General features: G+C 42.4%; 1 protein-coding gene across 1 annotated transcript; it reads left to right on the top strand.

Annotated features, from left to right (window-relative positions):
* Positions 1-338: 338 nt before the first annotated feature.
* On the top strand, positions 339-7,550 carry LOC310637684 (kelch-like protein 26; the record flags this gene model as incomplete). The annotated part of the gene is made up of 4 exons (XM_083358185.1): positions 339-417; positions 972-1,050; positions 2,010-2,237; positions 6,053-7,550. The coding sequence occupies 4 exons, from the start codon at positions 339-341 to the stop codon at positions 7,548-7,550; spliced, it is 1,884 nt and encodes a 627-aa protein (XP_083214311.1).
* Positions 7,551-17,624: the final 10,074 nt, after the last annotated feature.

The raw sequence follows: 17,624 nt of genomic DNA, 5'->3' as shown, positions 1-17,624 counted from the left end.
TCGTTGGTCTCAGAATTATAGTTTAAGTCTAAAGTAGAAATTCCAAACATTGATTGAATGCCTGAAAAACTCCAGATTTGCCATAGATTTCAGGCCTTCCATCGTAGGACGTGAGTATGAATTTTCCATTTTTAGCAAAATTGTTTGATCAGCTAAAGATGACATTTCAGAAGATAGGCTAGTGCAAAACTAGGAGAAATAGGTGACTAGTTCTTGCAAGGATTTATTCCTGGCTTGAGGTAAAGAGTTGTTTAAATCCCCATTCTCATCAATTCCCAGACAGAGGAACGTGATGAATTCTTTGGCTGGTTCCTAAGCCTGCTTGGGAGGCTGACAGAATGGATTCCCTGAGAGACAGCGATGAAGAAGATGGGTTAGAAAAACCACTTCAGTCTCATGAAACCTATTTATGTCAAGGTAAGTTTGAGGATCATCAAGAACAGCCTTCTCTGACAGCATACTAGCCAAAGATTAGGGCAGGTGGTCCTGCATATCTGGAGCCCTCTACTTTGGGTGAGGCTGTTCCTTATCCTGAATAACTTCAAATCCCATGAGGAATGGTTTAAAAAAAAACCTTAGGCCGATTGAATGTGTATGAGTGAAAATTAAGGGAAGACACAATTATTATTTTCCAATATTAGAAAGGCATGCAAGAGACCAACTTGAACAAATGACTTGGGATGATGAGGAAGAACATTAATAAAACAGAGAGAAATGTAAGAACTTCTCAACAAAGGAATGGACTTTGTTGAGACATGATGCTCTAGAAAAATTGAGTACAAGTGATCCTGGGTATTACAGTGGGCCCCTTTCTTGATGATTTAATCTGGAGCAAGACACGACCAAACTGCAGGAGCTATGAGAGATTTGGGGCTTTCTACTTTTGTGTGTGTGTGTGTGTGTGTGTGTGTGTGTGTGTGTGTGTGTGCGCGCACGCGCATCCACACACATGTGCTTATTTGTTTTGCTAGGTTTGAAACAGCTATACCAGTCCCAACAACTTTGTGATGTCACTTTGGGGGTTGAAGGAAGGAGATTTCCTTGCCACAGGTAAGTCCTACAGACTGAGGCATCTCTCGCTATGCAGACATTGCTGAACTACAACCCATTAAAAAAAAGCTGGTCCTTCCAATCTACAGTACTTTTAATTGAGTAAAATTATTAATCTATCATGGTAGGAAGGAAGGAAGGAAGGAAGGAAGGAAGGAAGGAAGGAAGGAAGGAAGGAAGGAAGGAAGGAGAGGGAGGGAGGGAGGGAGGGGAAGGAAGGAAGGAAGGAAGGAAGGAAGGAAGGAAGGAAGGAAGGAAGGAAGGAAGGAAGGAAGGAAGGAAGGAAGGAAGGAAGGAGGGAAGTTTATCTGGCCAAGTGTGATTAAACACACAAGGAATTTGTCTCTGGTGCAAAAGTTCTCAGTGTACATACAAAACAACAGAATCATCATCATCATCACATCATCACCATCACCTCAATAAGATGGATGAGTAAAGAAGATAATAAGAAAGATAAATAATAATACTCCAGCCATACTACATGGATAAATGCGCAAACAGCACTGTGAGAATTAGATGTTCAGCAGAGTGACAGCATGAGGGGGGAAAACATCCTTGTGTCTAGTTGTTTTGGCATGCAATGCTCTGTAGTGCCATCCCAAGGGGAGCAGTTGAAACAGTTGATGTCCAGGATATGAGGGGTCTGCAAATATCTCATCTTATTAATGTGGAATTATCTCAGAGCAATGTTTCTTAACCATGGCATTTTGAAAAGGTATGTACTTCGTCTCCCAGATTTCCCTTTCCTCAAATGAATATAAATGCCCAAAGACAGGGGTCTTCAAACTTGACCCTTTTATGACTTGTGGATTTCAACTCCCAGAATTCCTCAGCCAGCATGTCTGGCTGAGGAATTCTGGGAGTTGAAGTCCACAAGTCATAAAAGGGCCAAGTTTGAAAACCCCTGCCCAAAGTCATCCTATGTTTAATCATTTTTGGTGGGTTTTTTTCCCCTGCAGGATGCTGCTGGCATCTGTTAGCCCTTATTTTCGAGATCTCTTCACCAGTGGCAGCTGCGAGTCTCAGAATGGAGAGATCTTACTTGAGGACATGACGGCCTCCACACTTCACTGCTTGCTGGATTATCTCTACACAGAAGAATTGTCCCTCTCAGCTGAGACTGCTCAGGATCTTTTCATTGCAGCTAGCAAGCTTCAAATCCTCCCATTAAAAGAAACAGTTGGAAGGTAACATTTACAAAATAACAGAGATGGAAGGGACCTTGGAGGTCTTCTAGTCAAATCCCCTGCTCAAGCAGAACATCCTACACCACTTCAGACAAGTGGCTGTCCAGTCTCTTCTTAAAAGCCTCCAATGAAGGACCACCAAAAATTCTGAAGTTCCACCGGTTAACTCAGGGGTCTTCAAACTTGGCAACTTTAAGACTTGTGGACTTCAACTCCCAGAATTCCTCAGCCAGGCCTGGCTGAGGAATTCTGGGAGTTGAAGTCCACAAGTCTTAAAGTTGCCCAGTTTGAAGACCCCTGGGTTAATTGTTCTCACTGTTAGGAAGTTTCTCCTTAGTTCTTTAGTCAAGATCCACCTAAAATTGGAAGTCATTCTTTTTCCAAGCATAATTCTCATGGTCTCTTTAGCAAGACGTCCTAAGAAGAAAGGAATGGGGTTCATTCTGGCAACTGAGCTAATTCCTACCTATCACACTATATCCTCTGCTTTTCACTGATCACAAAGGACTTTGCAACATCTTTAGAAAACTATCCAGCTTGTTAGTCTAGCAGCCCAAAACCCACTCTGAATTAGCAGGTCCTGCATACACAGTGGCTCAGTGGGTTAGGACGCTAAGCTTGTCAATCAGATGGTCTGCAGTTTGGCGGGTCAAATCCCAAGTGCTGCGTAACAGAGTGAGCGCCTGTTACTTGTCCCAGCTTCTGCCAACCTAGCAGTTCTAAAGCACATAAAAATGCAAGTAGAAAAATAGGGACCACTACAATGGGAAGGTAACAGCGTTCCATGCACCTTTGGCATCTAGTCATGCCGGGCACATGACCACGGAGACATCCTCGGACAAGCGCTGACTCTTTGGCTTTGAAACGGAGATGAGCAACGGCCCCTAGAGTCGGAAACGACTAGCACGCATATGCGGGGGAACCTTTATCTTTACCTTTACCATACTGTCAGATTCCCAATACAGTTAGTTCTTGGTTTACAGTCATTTGTTTAGTGACTGAAGTTACAACAACACTGGAAAAAGTGATATAACCATTTTTCACACTTATGACTGTTGCAGCATCCCCAGGGTCACATGATCAAAATTCGTATGCATGACAACTGACTCATATTTATGATGCTTGCAATGTTCTGGGGTCATGTGATCATCTTTTTGAGTCCTTCTGACAAACCAAGTCAACAGGGAAGCCAGGTTCATTTAACAACCGTGTTACTAAACTTAACAACTTAATAACTGTGGCAAGAAAGGTCGTAGAGTGGGGCAAAAGTCACTTAGCTGTCTTGGTTAGCAACAGAAATTTTGTGGTCATAACACAAGGACTACCTTGTATAGCAAAAACTGAACTTCCAAAGTTTCACCTACTATAAGCACCGTATTGCCAACTACATCAAAGTCAAATCACTAAGGATGAAGGTGTCTTGCCTCCCTAAAGTCAGGGCTGCAAAACCTTTTAGGAGTTATATTTGCACAATATGGTTATTGTTGTTGTTATTTGCAAAGTCGTGTCCAACCCATCACGACCCCATGGACAATGTTCCTCCAGGCCTTCCTGTCCTCTACCATCTTCTGGAGTTTATTTAAGCTCACACCTACTGCTTCAGTGACTCCATCCAGCCACCTCATTCTCTGTCGTCCCCTTCTTCTCTTGCCCTCAACCTTTCCCAGCATTAGGCTCTTCTCCAGTCAGTCCTTCTCATTAGGTGGCCAAAGTATTTGAGTTTCAACTTCAGGATCTGGCCTTCTAAAGAGCAGTCAGGGTTGATCTCCTCTAGGACTGACCGGTTTGATCGCCTTGCAGTCCAAGCACAATATGGTAGTCTAAGCTAAAATGGGGGTCTTTTGTATTTCAGTATGTTGTGGGGAAACAACCATTGTCTTAGCACGTGAGCCAGGCCATAATACAGAGCCATCATAAAGTTGGCTTATTCAGGCATAGCAAGTCGTGTGGAGCCCAGTGTGTTTAGATTAACCTGAGGTGAGAAAATTAGTGTGTTGTCTGAAACCAACGACTTTTTCTTCAAGGCATACTGTGTTCCCAAAAGGGCACAGTGCCAAGATACTGACATGAGAGGACTGGGACAAAAACTAAACTTGATTTATACTTAACATTTACATCTAAATGTAAATGAAACACAATGCAATTTACTTTTTATTCAAATTAAAACCATTAAATGGCATTAATAGGAGTATCCCCCATGCCTTTTATAATTTTCCCTTTCTGCCTCATTAAAACATATAATTGGATGGCAACTTTGCAAAGAGTTCTGGGGGTCAAACCGTAACCTTTCTAGGATTTCATGCAGCTCTGGAGAAGTCATTGGCTGAACTTTGCAATATTCTTGGAAACACATCATTATAGACAGCCCAAAAGCATAACGCTCCTTGTGACTGTTTCATACATGAATCTCCCACTGTGCCAAGGAAAGTGCCATTGCTTAATCAAAGTTGCTTTCTTTTCAAAGGAGGGAGTCTGGTTATTTACAAGTTTGCAAACTGAATGTTGAGGAAGATGCTTAGCAACCCTTGGCTTCCTCAAACGTCTGGAGAGAAAAATCCAGCATATCACTTATCCTGTATCTTCTACCCTTCAGCAACTTTTGCTCTCTCAATCCAAAACTATCAGCAAGGTCTCAGCCCAAGGCAAGGACAACAAACCCTATCAAGTTAGAAAGTGGCATGAATTCCATGGGGGAGAAGATTGGTATAAAAGATATCTAAGGATGAAAAAAGGGATTTCAGAGCTGCATTGTCACTTCATCCCAAGCTAACAATGATTCATAGAAGAGAATATTGGTAGCTCAGGGTTGAACTGTGAAGTCCTTTGGTGTTCTTCAAACATGTTTGTTTTCTTGCAGACACTTCATTACCCAACTAGATAACATCATCAGTGCTTGAACGAAGAGAGGTTTTTCTCTCTATTTATATGCAAGTGGCTTGCCCTGTCAGCGTTGGTGGGAATGTTCTTGGTGGCTCCTTAATTGGCCTGTTATTTGCTGAATTGGATAATAAAGCATCTGTAAGAAAAAAAGGGACGCGGTGGCTCAGTGGGTTAGGATGCTGAGCTTGTCGATCAGAAGGTCAGCAGTTTGGTGGGTCGAATCCCGAGTGCCGCATAGCAGAGTAAGCACCTGTTACTCATCCCAGCTTCTGCCCACCTAGCAGTTCGAAAGCACGTAAAAATGCAAGTAGAAAAATAGGGACCACTGCGGTGGGAAGGTAACAGCGTTCCGTGCTCCTTTGGCGTCTAGTCATGCTGGCCACATGACCACGGAGACGTCCTCGGACAAGCGCTGGCTCTTCGGCTTTGAAACGGAGATGAGCACCGGCCCCTAGAGTTGGAAACGACTAGCACGCATGTGCGGGGGAACCTTTACCTTTACCTAAGAAAACAAGCAAGCTCAGAGATGACCTAACAATCAAGGATCCCACAACACATAACTGGATTTAATAATCTCTTCAAATCAAATCACCATCCTGAATCATAGAATCATTTTAGGGTATGCAATGAAGTTTGGTGCTTCTGAGTGGATCTAACAATTCTGATAAAATGTATTTGACTCAAGAATTTCTGTACAATTCCTGAAACTTTATATCAGTCCCTAATATAAACCGTTGAGTTGCATTCCATTAACAGCCAGGATTTGTACAGACCTTTTGGATCGAAAATTTGAATCGGATCTTGGGTAATTTGTACACTCCCAATAATATCTGGATCCCAAAAATAGAAAGCAATTAGTTTTCACCTAAAGATAAAACAGATGAATGCATTAGTAAAAATGTTTGACTCTACGTTTATCTTCGCTTTTCTCTCAGGTTTCTTGAGATGAATATTTCCATGGGTAATTGCCTCAAACTGTACGGCTTGGCCTTTGAGTTCAATCACCCACCCTTACTTCAAGCAGCTCTAAGTTACATTGAACAACATTTTGGAACCCTCACAAAGCAAGATGCTTTCCTGAATCTGGATTCTGCTGCTTTGATCAATCTCATCTGCTCAGACCACTTGGAAATAACCTCTGAACTGGTCATCTATCAGGCTGTGCGCAGCTGGGTGGAAGCTGCAACCTCCCTACGTCTCCCACTGTTTAAGAAGCTTCTTGGACATGTCCGCTTTCCACTGCTCACTCATGATGAGCTGGTTGACGTCCAGGCAGATATGGCAGAATATTATCGCCATGTGCGCCTCAGGTGGAAGGAGCTGGATGGGGCAGGGAGATTGCAAGAGAGTGGTGGGCTCAGAAAAGGCATGTATGACAACTATTTTGTCTGTGTAGAGGTCAATGAAAACAGGTTCCAGGATGGAGACAACCCAGAATCTTATTTGCATTGTTTTGATCCTCATGCAGAGAAGTGGGAGAAGTTACCACCAGTAAAATATCTGAGCTACTCTGGATGTGCTTCCGTGGGATGCAAACTTTATCTGTCTGGTGGCCAGAAAGACAATTGTACTTTTGTTGATACTCTCTATGAATACAGTTCCTTGACTAGTCAATGGATGCAGCTTCCATCTATGAGCACAACCCGGGCTGTGCATCCCTTCCTAACCTGCAACAAGAAACTCTATGCTCTTGGAGGCTGCAGTGATCTGGGTCCTCTTTCTTCTGCTGAAGCCTTTTGCGTGGAGGAGAATATTTGGACTTCCATTGCTAACCTTCCCCTTGCTTTGATGTACCCTGCTTCGGCAGTGCTCAAGAATAAGCTCTACCTAATAGGAGGGAAAGCTTCCTGGAGCTACCGGGGTCTTCTTATCTATGACACAAATGCCAATTGGTGGACCGAGGTTCCCATGGAGTTTGCCTGTTATGGTGCAGCTGCTGTCTCAGTTGGAAATGGGATATATGTTTTGGGTGGATACTCAGAGGAGAGGGGCAATGTTCTAGGCCACACTGGGATGGCCAGCGAAGAGGTTCCTTCCTGTACCAAAGGTAGCTTTTACCTGTGTGAGAATGGCAGAGTCAACTGGGAAGTCAACATACCAGAATTGCCCATTGCCTTGGCATTTGCTTGCGCATTGGAATTCCAAGGTAAGATTTACCTGTTAGCGGGCAAAGATGAGAACAATTCCTATAACACAAGCTACAGCTGGGTACCCGAGGACACAAGTTGGACCCAGTGCCCAGAAGAAATCCCTGTCACCAATGAAGTGAGAATATTCAACTGCGCAACCTTGAAGATGCCCAAAAAGCCAATCCGAATTCTTCTGCTTGCAACAACAGCCAGATCTACTGTAACCGGGGTGGACGATGCCAAGAAAGGACACCTTGGTTCTTACAGCAGTGACAGCTGTGGGCTGAATTGCTGTTGGGGTTGAAATTAATGCAAAATGCCTCTCCCTATCTCCTCTATTTCTCTGGCTTTTAGCAACAGGCTCACACAAAAGAAGACAGCCTCTTCCACATGTAGGACTTCTCTGCCCTCAGGGCTGATGGATATTACCCTTGAAACAATGAGTCTGCTTGGGATGGATATTTCATAAAATCAATACTATTAGCACTCCATTTGTCCTTTCCAACATGAAATGGTTACATCTTTGTTAGGCTTGTATTAAAAAAGCCCTGGCTCTCTTTTAGTTCTTTTGCTATTTTCTCCATCCTCAGAGATCAGTTGGAAAATTATTTCATTCATTCATTCATCCATCCATCCATTTATTTATTACTTTTTACTTTGACCATTCTCTGAATAATTCCATTTTCCTTATGTGTGGCTCTCAGCCAGACAGTTCAGAAGGCAGAAGTTGCCCTTTGACCTTCAGATGATATATCAGGCTGAAAATATCTAATCCTGGTTTTCTAATTACAACCATGAAAGTTATTGGTTGGGTTCAAACATTCTGTTAACGCAGAGTTTGTTTTAATTGGAGTCTGTTGAATAAGCCACAATGGCTGGGTCCGCATGTCTTCCAACTCATTAACTGTGATTTATAGCCACTATGGGTGAGTGCTAAGCCATAATCATGTTAAGCCACACAGGCAAGGAAGCTTATAGCTGAATTCAAGACATAGAAACAATGTTCCTTTCTTTCTTAATCTTGGTTAAGAGACACTATGGTGTCCAGGTTAATTGTTGGCAATCTTAGCCAGTCCCTGTCACTTAAATGTCAAGATGAGAGTATACCACATAGAGAAGTTAATTTATTCCTTATTCACTTTGATAAAAGGGAACTTACTTCCAAAAATTCTTTCAGAGAAGAACAGACTCTCAGTGGAAATCTTATGGGTGAATTGTGGTGGTCTTGAAATTACAGTAGCCAACAAATGTCTGTGAATATCCTGTCTTCCATATTGCCAAGAACAAAGCCACCATATCTGGATTGCAAATCCCAAAATCGCAAAAATTCTGTTCCTAAGTGAGGCATTTGTTAGATGAATTTTGCCTCATTTCACAATCTTTTTTGCCTCAGTTGTTAAGTGAATCACTGCAGTTATTAAGTTAGTAACACAGTTATTAACTGAATCTGGCTTCCCCACTGACTTTCCTTGTGAGGAAGTCACAAAAGGTGATCTTCTGGTGCTTTGGAGCAGGGGTCCCCAACCCCCGGTCCATGGACTGGTACCAGGCTGTGGCATGCCAGCAACCAGTGTGTACAAACAAGCAAAGCCCCCTCTGTGGGATGCAGGCAGCACACAAAACCACGCCCTCTTCGGTCCATGGAAAAACCTTTCTTCGTGGAACTGGTCCCTGGTGCCCAAAAGGTTGGGGACCTATGCTTTGGAGAATTGGTTGACCTCCTCTCCTTTGGGGCCACCCCTGAGATATTGGAACCCTGCTATCATGTCACCCCTCATCCTTTTCTTCGTTAAACTAGACATATCCAATTCATGCCATCGTTCCTCATACGTTTTAGCCTTCAGCCCCCTAATCATCTTTGTTGCTCTTCTCCTCACCCTTTCCAGACTCTCAACATCTTTTTTATATTGTGCTGATAGTCTCCATATTAGGATTATAATCTCCTCAAGGCTCCCAGTTTATGGATTTTGGAGAATTTCTTTCCGCCTTCATTTCAAAGTGCAATGTCCTGGACTCTGTTCTTCCAAACTAACTATGATCTATTGATCTACTTCCCCACATTTTGTGATATAGTTATTAGCTTTAAAGACAGGCAAGACATGAGAGACAAATTGATCTAGTGGTTAAGATGCTGGAGGAGGAGGAAAGAAACTGTTAGTTCCAATTCTGGAAATAATTTGGGTGACTTTGGTCCAGTTATTCTCTCAATCCTAGGAAGAAGAGCAGGGCAAACCATGTCTGAAAATCCTACCAAGAAAACTGCAAGGGTTTGTCCAGGCATTTGCTAGGACTCAAGATTGATTCAAGTCATTTATTGAAAAGTGGACTGTGACAACCAGAGAACATGTATGAAATTGACTACTCCTTAACCAAGGTCTCTAGGCAGTTTACACTCAAATGCCCTAAAAGCTGCAATTTGAATAAAAGTATGCATGGTAAAATCAAATAAAGCCCCCAAAGTAAACACCACATACTGTAAACTAGGCAGCAGCAAAGCAGTTCTTCAACATCTGATACATTAGAAAATGCAATTAAAAGACAATTAAAAATCCTTAGGCACCAATCTTCACTTGTTGGTGCTAAGGTGAGCTCCAGTCAAATCTCTGTGAGGAAAAAACCCCGTATATCTCCCTTAAGGTAGAATATAAGCATCATTCCCCACAAACATTTTCTATGACTAATAAGGTCTCTGTTGTGTAGTGAGTACTTTGGAGGCAGTAAGCGAGACGAGAAGTTGCAAACCGGAACATTGCTTTATTGAGGCAAACAGGAACAGAACTGAATCAGAGGCTTCTGCACAGCTACTTATACGGTTGGCCACTAGGTGGCGGCCAATAGGTTTAAAGGAACCCATTCACGCCCCAAATCATCCAATTATCTTCTTGGAGACTGCATGTCTGGCTAGCCAGCGACCATTACACAGACACCTCAATTGAGCAACCTTAAACAGCATTCAAAAGATTTGTGAAAGCAGTTAAAGTAAAATCCCAATACATTCCAGGGGTGTCAAACTCAATTTCATTGAGGGCCGCATCAGCATTGCGGTTGCCCTCAGGGGGCCGGGTGGGTGTGGCCTACTGGGTGGGCGTGGCTAGAGTGCGTATGGCCTACTGGGTGGGCATGGCTAGAGTGCGTATGGCCTATTGGGTGGGCGTGGCCAGCTCTACATCGTTCGCATCAAGGGTGCCTATTGGGGCCTGGGCAGGAGTGGGACAGATCTGAGGGTCTCTGGCAGGAGGAGGGTCTCTGGGCCAGGGCAAAGGCAGTGGGGGCCGTTCCCTCACTGTTTCCAGGATGGCTTTGCGGGCCGCATGAAACCACTTCGCGGGCCTGATCTGGCCCCCGGGCCTTGTGTTTGACATGTCTGCATTACACTCTCCTCCACAGTATTATCCAGAGAGAAGTATAGCTATACAGTAGTTAGGGTAAATTTTGCAGATTTTCCAACTTAATAAATCTGAGTTACAACTTCCTGTATCCTTTTTATATATATGAAAGACACCAAGCTGGAGTAGGCAATATTTCCCTGCTTCCTAATTCCTCTTTCTTTAAAGAAAAATAAATTCAAGATACACCAGCATTGTTCAATTTGAACCTATTTTATAAAACACAAAGCAGTTTAGATACTGGGACTAATAGTCCAGGCTTCCAAAACAATTAAAAGAAATCAATTTCACATTTATTTCTACAAAGCACAGATGGAGTTTAATAGAGGATTGTAAAATATCTTTTAATTGGCTCTACAGTCTCATTTTTAGAAGAAGATAGCAAGAAATCCCAAGAAATACCCTTTGTAAATTAAAAAAAAAAGCCAAACAACCTGCCAGTGTATATAAAGAAAGTTTAGCTGGTAGAAGAATTTTGATTCAACCGTAGTTGAGAGAAGCTGGCAAAAATGCCAGAGACACACAAATATAATTCTTTCATTTTATTGCTATATGGACTTATATTCCAATGGAAACAGGAATATGGAGATAAATAGATCTGAATTTATGAAATAAATAGGGAATTAGACCATCAACAATGAAACTCTCTGATATAAATTATTAAGACTGCTAATTAGACATAACTTCTCCTGCATAAATTCATATCATTATAACTGGTTAGAAAGGTCATGAATACCTAACCAATTTAGATGAACTGAACATAAAAAGTTACAGTTGTATTATAAGTATTACAGCTGTAAAAAAAAATAATTGGATTCAAAATGAACTTTGACTCATGAAGGAGTAGCTTAACAGAGGCCAACGATTTAAGAAAAAAAAGTATCTTAACAGAGGTCAACGATTTAAATGTTTAACATGTTTGGAGAAGCTGAAGGCCACAAGGTGGACCAGGCCATGTCACAGATATATGTGGAGTTTGATTTTTTTTAAAAAAAATGGTTTGAAAATTGAGTTTCTAAAAAGCGATATGTCAATTTTAGTACTGCACTACCATATCCCCTTGTTTCACATCGCAAAACAGAAATAGTGCCATCGTGTTTATTCATGTATCATGAAAGGGCAACCCATGATTTGTGGCCAACCTCAACTTTCAATGATTCCTTAGTCTATCCTGAAATATAAAGTTCATAGAACAGAGGAGTTGAAAGGTCTGTTTTAAGGCAACTAGTCCAAATGTTGCTCAAGGCAAGAAGTCAGTAAATCAACCCTGATAAGTAAATCAATCATCCAATCCTATTTAAAAATTCCTTAGCCATCTCATAAAGTTTCAGATACAGGTAAAGTAAAGGTATCCAGTCATGTCCAACTCTAGAGGGTGATGCTCATCTCCCTTACTTAGCCAAGGGAGCCAGCATTGTCTGAAGACATTTCCCTGATGATGTAGCCAGCACGATTATACGCTGAAGTCACAGAACACTGTTACCTTCCCAACACAATGGTACCCATTAATCTACTTGCATTTTCAAGCTTTCTGTTGTGAGTCCTCGCCTGCCAGCAGATCCGGCAGCCGAGTCAGATGAATCGGATGAGGGGAAAAGGGTTGCCTGGGGTCACATTGGAGTCTTTGGAAGGCTCTGAGGAGCACAAAGACTCAGAGCTAGAGGTGACACCAGGCCCATCTACTCACACTCAGGCAGAGAGACAACTGGGTTGGGGGCCTGAACTGAGTGAAGACAAGGAGCAGCTGGATCCTGTTCCAGATACATGGATGCACAGAGAGGAAAGGCATGCAGGACAACACAAGGCAGTGGGGCGGCTCTCCAGGAAAAGTAAAAGACTCTAAGAAGCCACACCTTGGCTGGAGAGGCATGGGAGGGGTTGGTTGCTGAAGGCAACCGTTCATGCTATGGCTTTGTGCTTCTGTCGTTGGATTTCTTGCCTCAGGATTCTTGGATATTTAACCAGGTTTGTCAGATTTCTGTGTGTTGAGTGATTTAAATGATCATTCCAGCTGAGAACTCAGAGACTGAATCTTGTTCGTTTCAACAGCTAAAGGACTAATTGGGGTTTTCCTCTATAAAAGCTGTGTCAAAATAAAAGGGGTTTATCTTACCAAGTCCTGCCTTGTTCCACGCAAAGGGGTTTTTCCTCACAAGTAAGCAGTTGAGCAGTATTCACAGAGGCTGGGACTTTCAAACTGCTAGGTTGACAGGAGCTGTTACAGGTACAACCCCATCTATCCAACTAGAAATATTTGGAGCGAAGGACTAGCACTATTTAAAACTCATGTATTCATAGAATCATAGAATCTATGAATAGGACTCATGAATATGTGCAAGAATCTACTTAAACATCTCAAACAGGCTATATTTAAATGTCCAGGATGCTGGAGTCACTATTGTCCAAAGCACCGCTTCCATTACATACCAGGTCATCCCACCAAGAATTTCTACCTAATTTTATGTCTAAATTGTTTCACTTTAATCATTTTGGTCCTTAAATTTGCAAGCTTGGAGAGTGCTTTTGTATCCACACTATCTTCCTTTCCCCATCCCTTCCCAGCAAGCAGGTAAGTGCCTGCTGCTTGCAGGAGTGGGGGGGAGCAAGGGATTGCACAAGTGGCTGGGAAACTGTCATGTAACATTGAAAATGGGGGTCATATGACTGTAGTAGCAGCCTGGTAGCACTGAAACAGACACAACTTCCCCAAATTTTATTCTCTTAAGAGTAATGGGTCCCAGCTTTCCATACGTTAACCCATTTGAGGTACCTTTGTTGACAGAGTTTTGCCCTATGATGCACTGTTTCACTCAGATAAAAACTACAGATGTGAGAGTTTTAGGAGTGTGTAGATTCTAAACTTGGGTTATACTTTCTTTTAGGTGGGCCTGGTTGACAATTTTCTAGTTACTAGTTTTGGGGGCATGATGGCTCAGTGGTTAAAGATACTGAGCTTGTCAACTGAAAAGCTGACAGCTGAGATTCGAGCATTGCGAGAAGGGTGAGCTCCCATTACTTGCCCCAGGTCCTGTCAAGCTAGCACAGGGGCCTTCAAGCTTGGCCTTTTTATGACTTGTGGACTTCAACTCCTAGAATTCCTCAGCCAGTGTGCCTGACTGAGGAATTCTGGAAGTTGAAGTCCACAAGTCATAAAAGGGCCAAGTTTGAAGCCTCCTGACCTAGCAGCTTGGAAGCATGCACAGGCAAGCAGATAAATAGGTATCACTTTAGTGGTAAGGTAACAACATTCTGTGCATCTCATGCCAGCCACGTGATCACGGAAATGTCTTTGGACAAACTGGCTCCCTCAGCTAAGAAACAGAGATGAGCACTGCTCCCTAGAGTTGGACAGAACTGGACAGGGGAAATCTTTACTTTTAACTTAATAGTTTGTTTCGTTGCATTTGTCACAAGCCCACTGAATAAGCTTTAAAAAGAGGAACATCAGCCAACAAAAGAAACACAACCGTCTGTGCATATTTTTAAGAGACGGGATATTTGTGAATGTGTACAACATGTCCTTCTTTGAGTAGGAAAGGCTGGCCACAGGTAGCAAATGAGCTCATTGTTTGTTTAGGAAGGCTGCCCCCCCCAAAAAAAGATCGTAACTGAAGCAAATAACAATCACACAATTATGAAGGAAAAGTTACTTCTGCCTCTGAATGCATGGTTGATTGCAAAGTAGCTATAGTGTCCTTTAAAATTTTGTTGCACCTGGACATTTTGTAAAGTTAATTGTCTCTCTACTACTGAGGAGACTATCTGTCTCTGATTGCACAGGGGCAGTTTTTTTCCAAATTAAAGGGACATGATTAAAACAAAAAACAAAAAAACCAATTGCCATTCTGTTTGAAACAAGAGGCTCCTCTTTTACTTCTGTAAGTACTCTCCAGAGGAAAGAGTTGTTCTCCATCGTTTCTTGAGGAAGAACACCATGTAAGTGAGTTGCCAACCGGTTACAATTTTGCATCTCATCATAATGATTTGAACCTGGCATCCTTCCCCAGCATAAAGGGGAGGGGGGAATAGAAGGTGAGCAATACCACCACCCTCCAAAAATGAGAAAGAATGTTTTTGCAAAATTATTCTCAGGTTAAGTATGAGGAGATGGACAGTTAAGAAATTGGATGGATGGATGGATGGATGGATGGATGGATGGATGGATGGATGGATGGATGAATGAATGATGAATGAACAAATGAATGAACAAACAACCAGGCAAGCAAGCAAGCAAGCTGTAAACCACACATTTTCTGAGTAATGTGGACTCAGCTCTCACTACTTGTCAGAATCAGTTACCCTGAATGCACTACATGTTATTTGCATGCCAAAGTGGTGAAAACATTAACTTCATTTTTTCCCCATCTGGTAAAGGAGCCAAAATCAAAGTCACATGACCAGCTCAGAGTAGAGATTTTAATTTGGCATCATTCTCTCTCTCTCTCTGTGTGTGTGTGTGTGTGTGTGTGTGTGTCTCCTGATCGCATGCTGGCATTCTCTTTCTTCTCACTGAACGTGTGCTTCTTCTAAATAATCCTTAATCTTGCTTCCCTGTGTCCAGCTTTTACTGCATGTCAGCAAGTTTCTGCTTGGAGAATTAGCTGAGCGACAGATCCCAATATATTCTTCTCCATCCCTTTTTCTGGTTCCACCTGCCTTGAAGCCTGTTTCCCAATCTGGTGTTCTCTTCCCCTGTCAAATACCTTGCAAGACCCTCTAAGCATTTCTTAATAAACATTTTCCTGGATATATCTAGTTTGAAACCTTCCTTTGCCTCAAAACAAAAGTCTGCAGACCAGTACAGTTATGTGTTTAATAATTGTTCAATCCCTCCTATAGGTAGTCTTTGACTTGCAACTATTCATTTAGTGCCCATTCAAAGTTACAATAGCACTGAAAAAAATGTTGTTTGCACCTGGTATATTTTGTAAAGTTAATGGTCTCTCTGCTACAACCACACTTACAGCATCCCCATGGTCACATGATCAAAATTCCAGCACTTGAGAATCAGCACGTATCTACGATGGCCATTTGTGACTTTCCCAGCTAGCTTCTATCAAGCAAATTTCACTGGAGGAAACCAAATTCATTTGACTGCATGATTCACTTAACAACTGCAGTGGTTCTCTTAACAACCATGGCAGAAAACTCATTATATTGGGCCTGACTCGTTTAACAACTGTCTTGCTTAGCAATGGAAATTCTGGTCCCAACTGTAATCATAAGTCAAGGAGTACCTGTATACATATAAACTGCAAGTACCTTGTTTGTTAGCACTTTTGTGAGACAGTTAATGTGGCTAAGATACTAAAGAAAGAATGGAGCGACAACATTTTCAAAGGCAATCCCGGGCATCAACACATTGCAATGATGTAAGAATCCACTTTCAACTCTATTATTTTCCAGCGTAATGGCCATATAATGGGCACTGCCTACAGTAAGAGAGTGTAAATCTATCCTAGAGTTTTCAAGAGATCGCTTGGAGTGGGCTCATGATAAGTACATTGAGCACAATAATGCAGTTCAGTCACTTCTTTGCGGAGAAAGCCATATAAACTTGTGACAATTCAGCCTCCTCTCCTCATATAGTGACAAGAACAACTTCTAGTTGTTTCAAAGGCCACAACAGTCCTTCATTCAGGGATGGTGCAAGCTTGTGCTTTGGCTCAAGTCAATCCACCCCATAAGGAGGTAAGGGGATAAAGAAAGATGACAGGTCCTAAATAACCCCGAGTTTGATTTATTTAATAGGTATCAAGCTGCAAAAACCAAGAAAGACACACTGAGGTTCTTCTGAACAGTTTCCTTTATTGTTCCTCACCTATAGACAGAATCTTGCCGAACTAAAGCAAAGTATCACCATCATTAAAGAGATACTCTAAGACAGTGATGGCGAACCTTTTAGAAACTGAGTGCCCAAACTGCAACCCAAAACCCACTTATGTATCATCGGGTTCTGGGTGGGCATGGCCCATTGGGTGGGTGTGGCCCATTGGGTGGGCAAGGCCCATTGCGTGGGCATGGCTGCAATGGTAATGGCAGACTGGGTGGGACTAAAAAGTTCAATCAATCAATTCCAACTTTGCAAGATCTTTTTTTTTCCATGAGAAGTTGAAATTGATTGATTGATTGAAACTTTTTTTTCACACAGCAGCAGAGGCCTAAAGTGAAAAGGTTTTATAAAACCCAGCTGAAGGCCTAGGACTGGGGCAATGGCACATGTGCCCACAGAGAGGGCTCTGCGTGCCACCTGTGGCACATGTGCCATAGGTTCACCACCACGGCTCAAGAAATTCCTAGGAAGGAGCTGCCTTAACTCACTTCCTCCCAACTAAACTATCTAAATTTCACTGCCTCTTGGTCCTCTGGAATGCAGCCCCTCCCTCCCTGGAATCCAGACTACATTCTACCACAAAAGGCTAACCAATTATTTAGGGTAACCCAAAACAATTTCTGCAAGCCCAAATTATACAGGTAGTCCTCGATTTACAACAATTCATTTAGTAGCCATTCAAAGTTACAAGGGCACTGGAAAAGTAACCATTTTTCATACTTACCACTAGCACCCCCATGGTCAGTTGGCAACTGACATGTATTCATGAAAGTTGCAGTGTCCCAGGGTCATGTGATCCCCTTTGGTGATCTTCTGGCATGCAAAGTCAATGGGGAAGCCAGATTCGCTTAACAACTGTGTTGCTAACTTAACAACTGCAATGATTCACTTAACAAATGTGGCAAGAAAGATCATAAAATGTGGCAAAACCTACTTAGCAAATTTCTCACTTGGCAATATAAATTTTGGGCTTAACTGTGGTCATAAATCAAGGACTATCTATACTTGGATGCCAAGATTATGGATTTCCCACCACAGACTGATCCACTTAAAGCTCCTTCCCTTCTTAAAAGAGACATGGCTGGGTGGACAAAAGATGCTAGACATGATCTTTGCAAATCATGGTTTAGGGCAGAGTGAACCTGCCTGCTGCAGCTGG

Source organism: Vipera ursinii (genome assembly GCF_947247035.1).
Source record: "Vipera ursinii genome assembly, chromosome: 3".
Taxonomy (NCBI): Eukaryota; Metazoa; Chordata; class Lepidosauria; order Squamata; family Viperidae; genus Vipera; species Vipera ursinii.
Note: the sequence above shows the minus strand (reverse complement) of the source record. Positions and strands in the feature narration are given on the sequence as shown.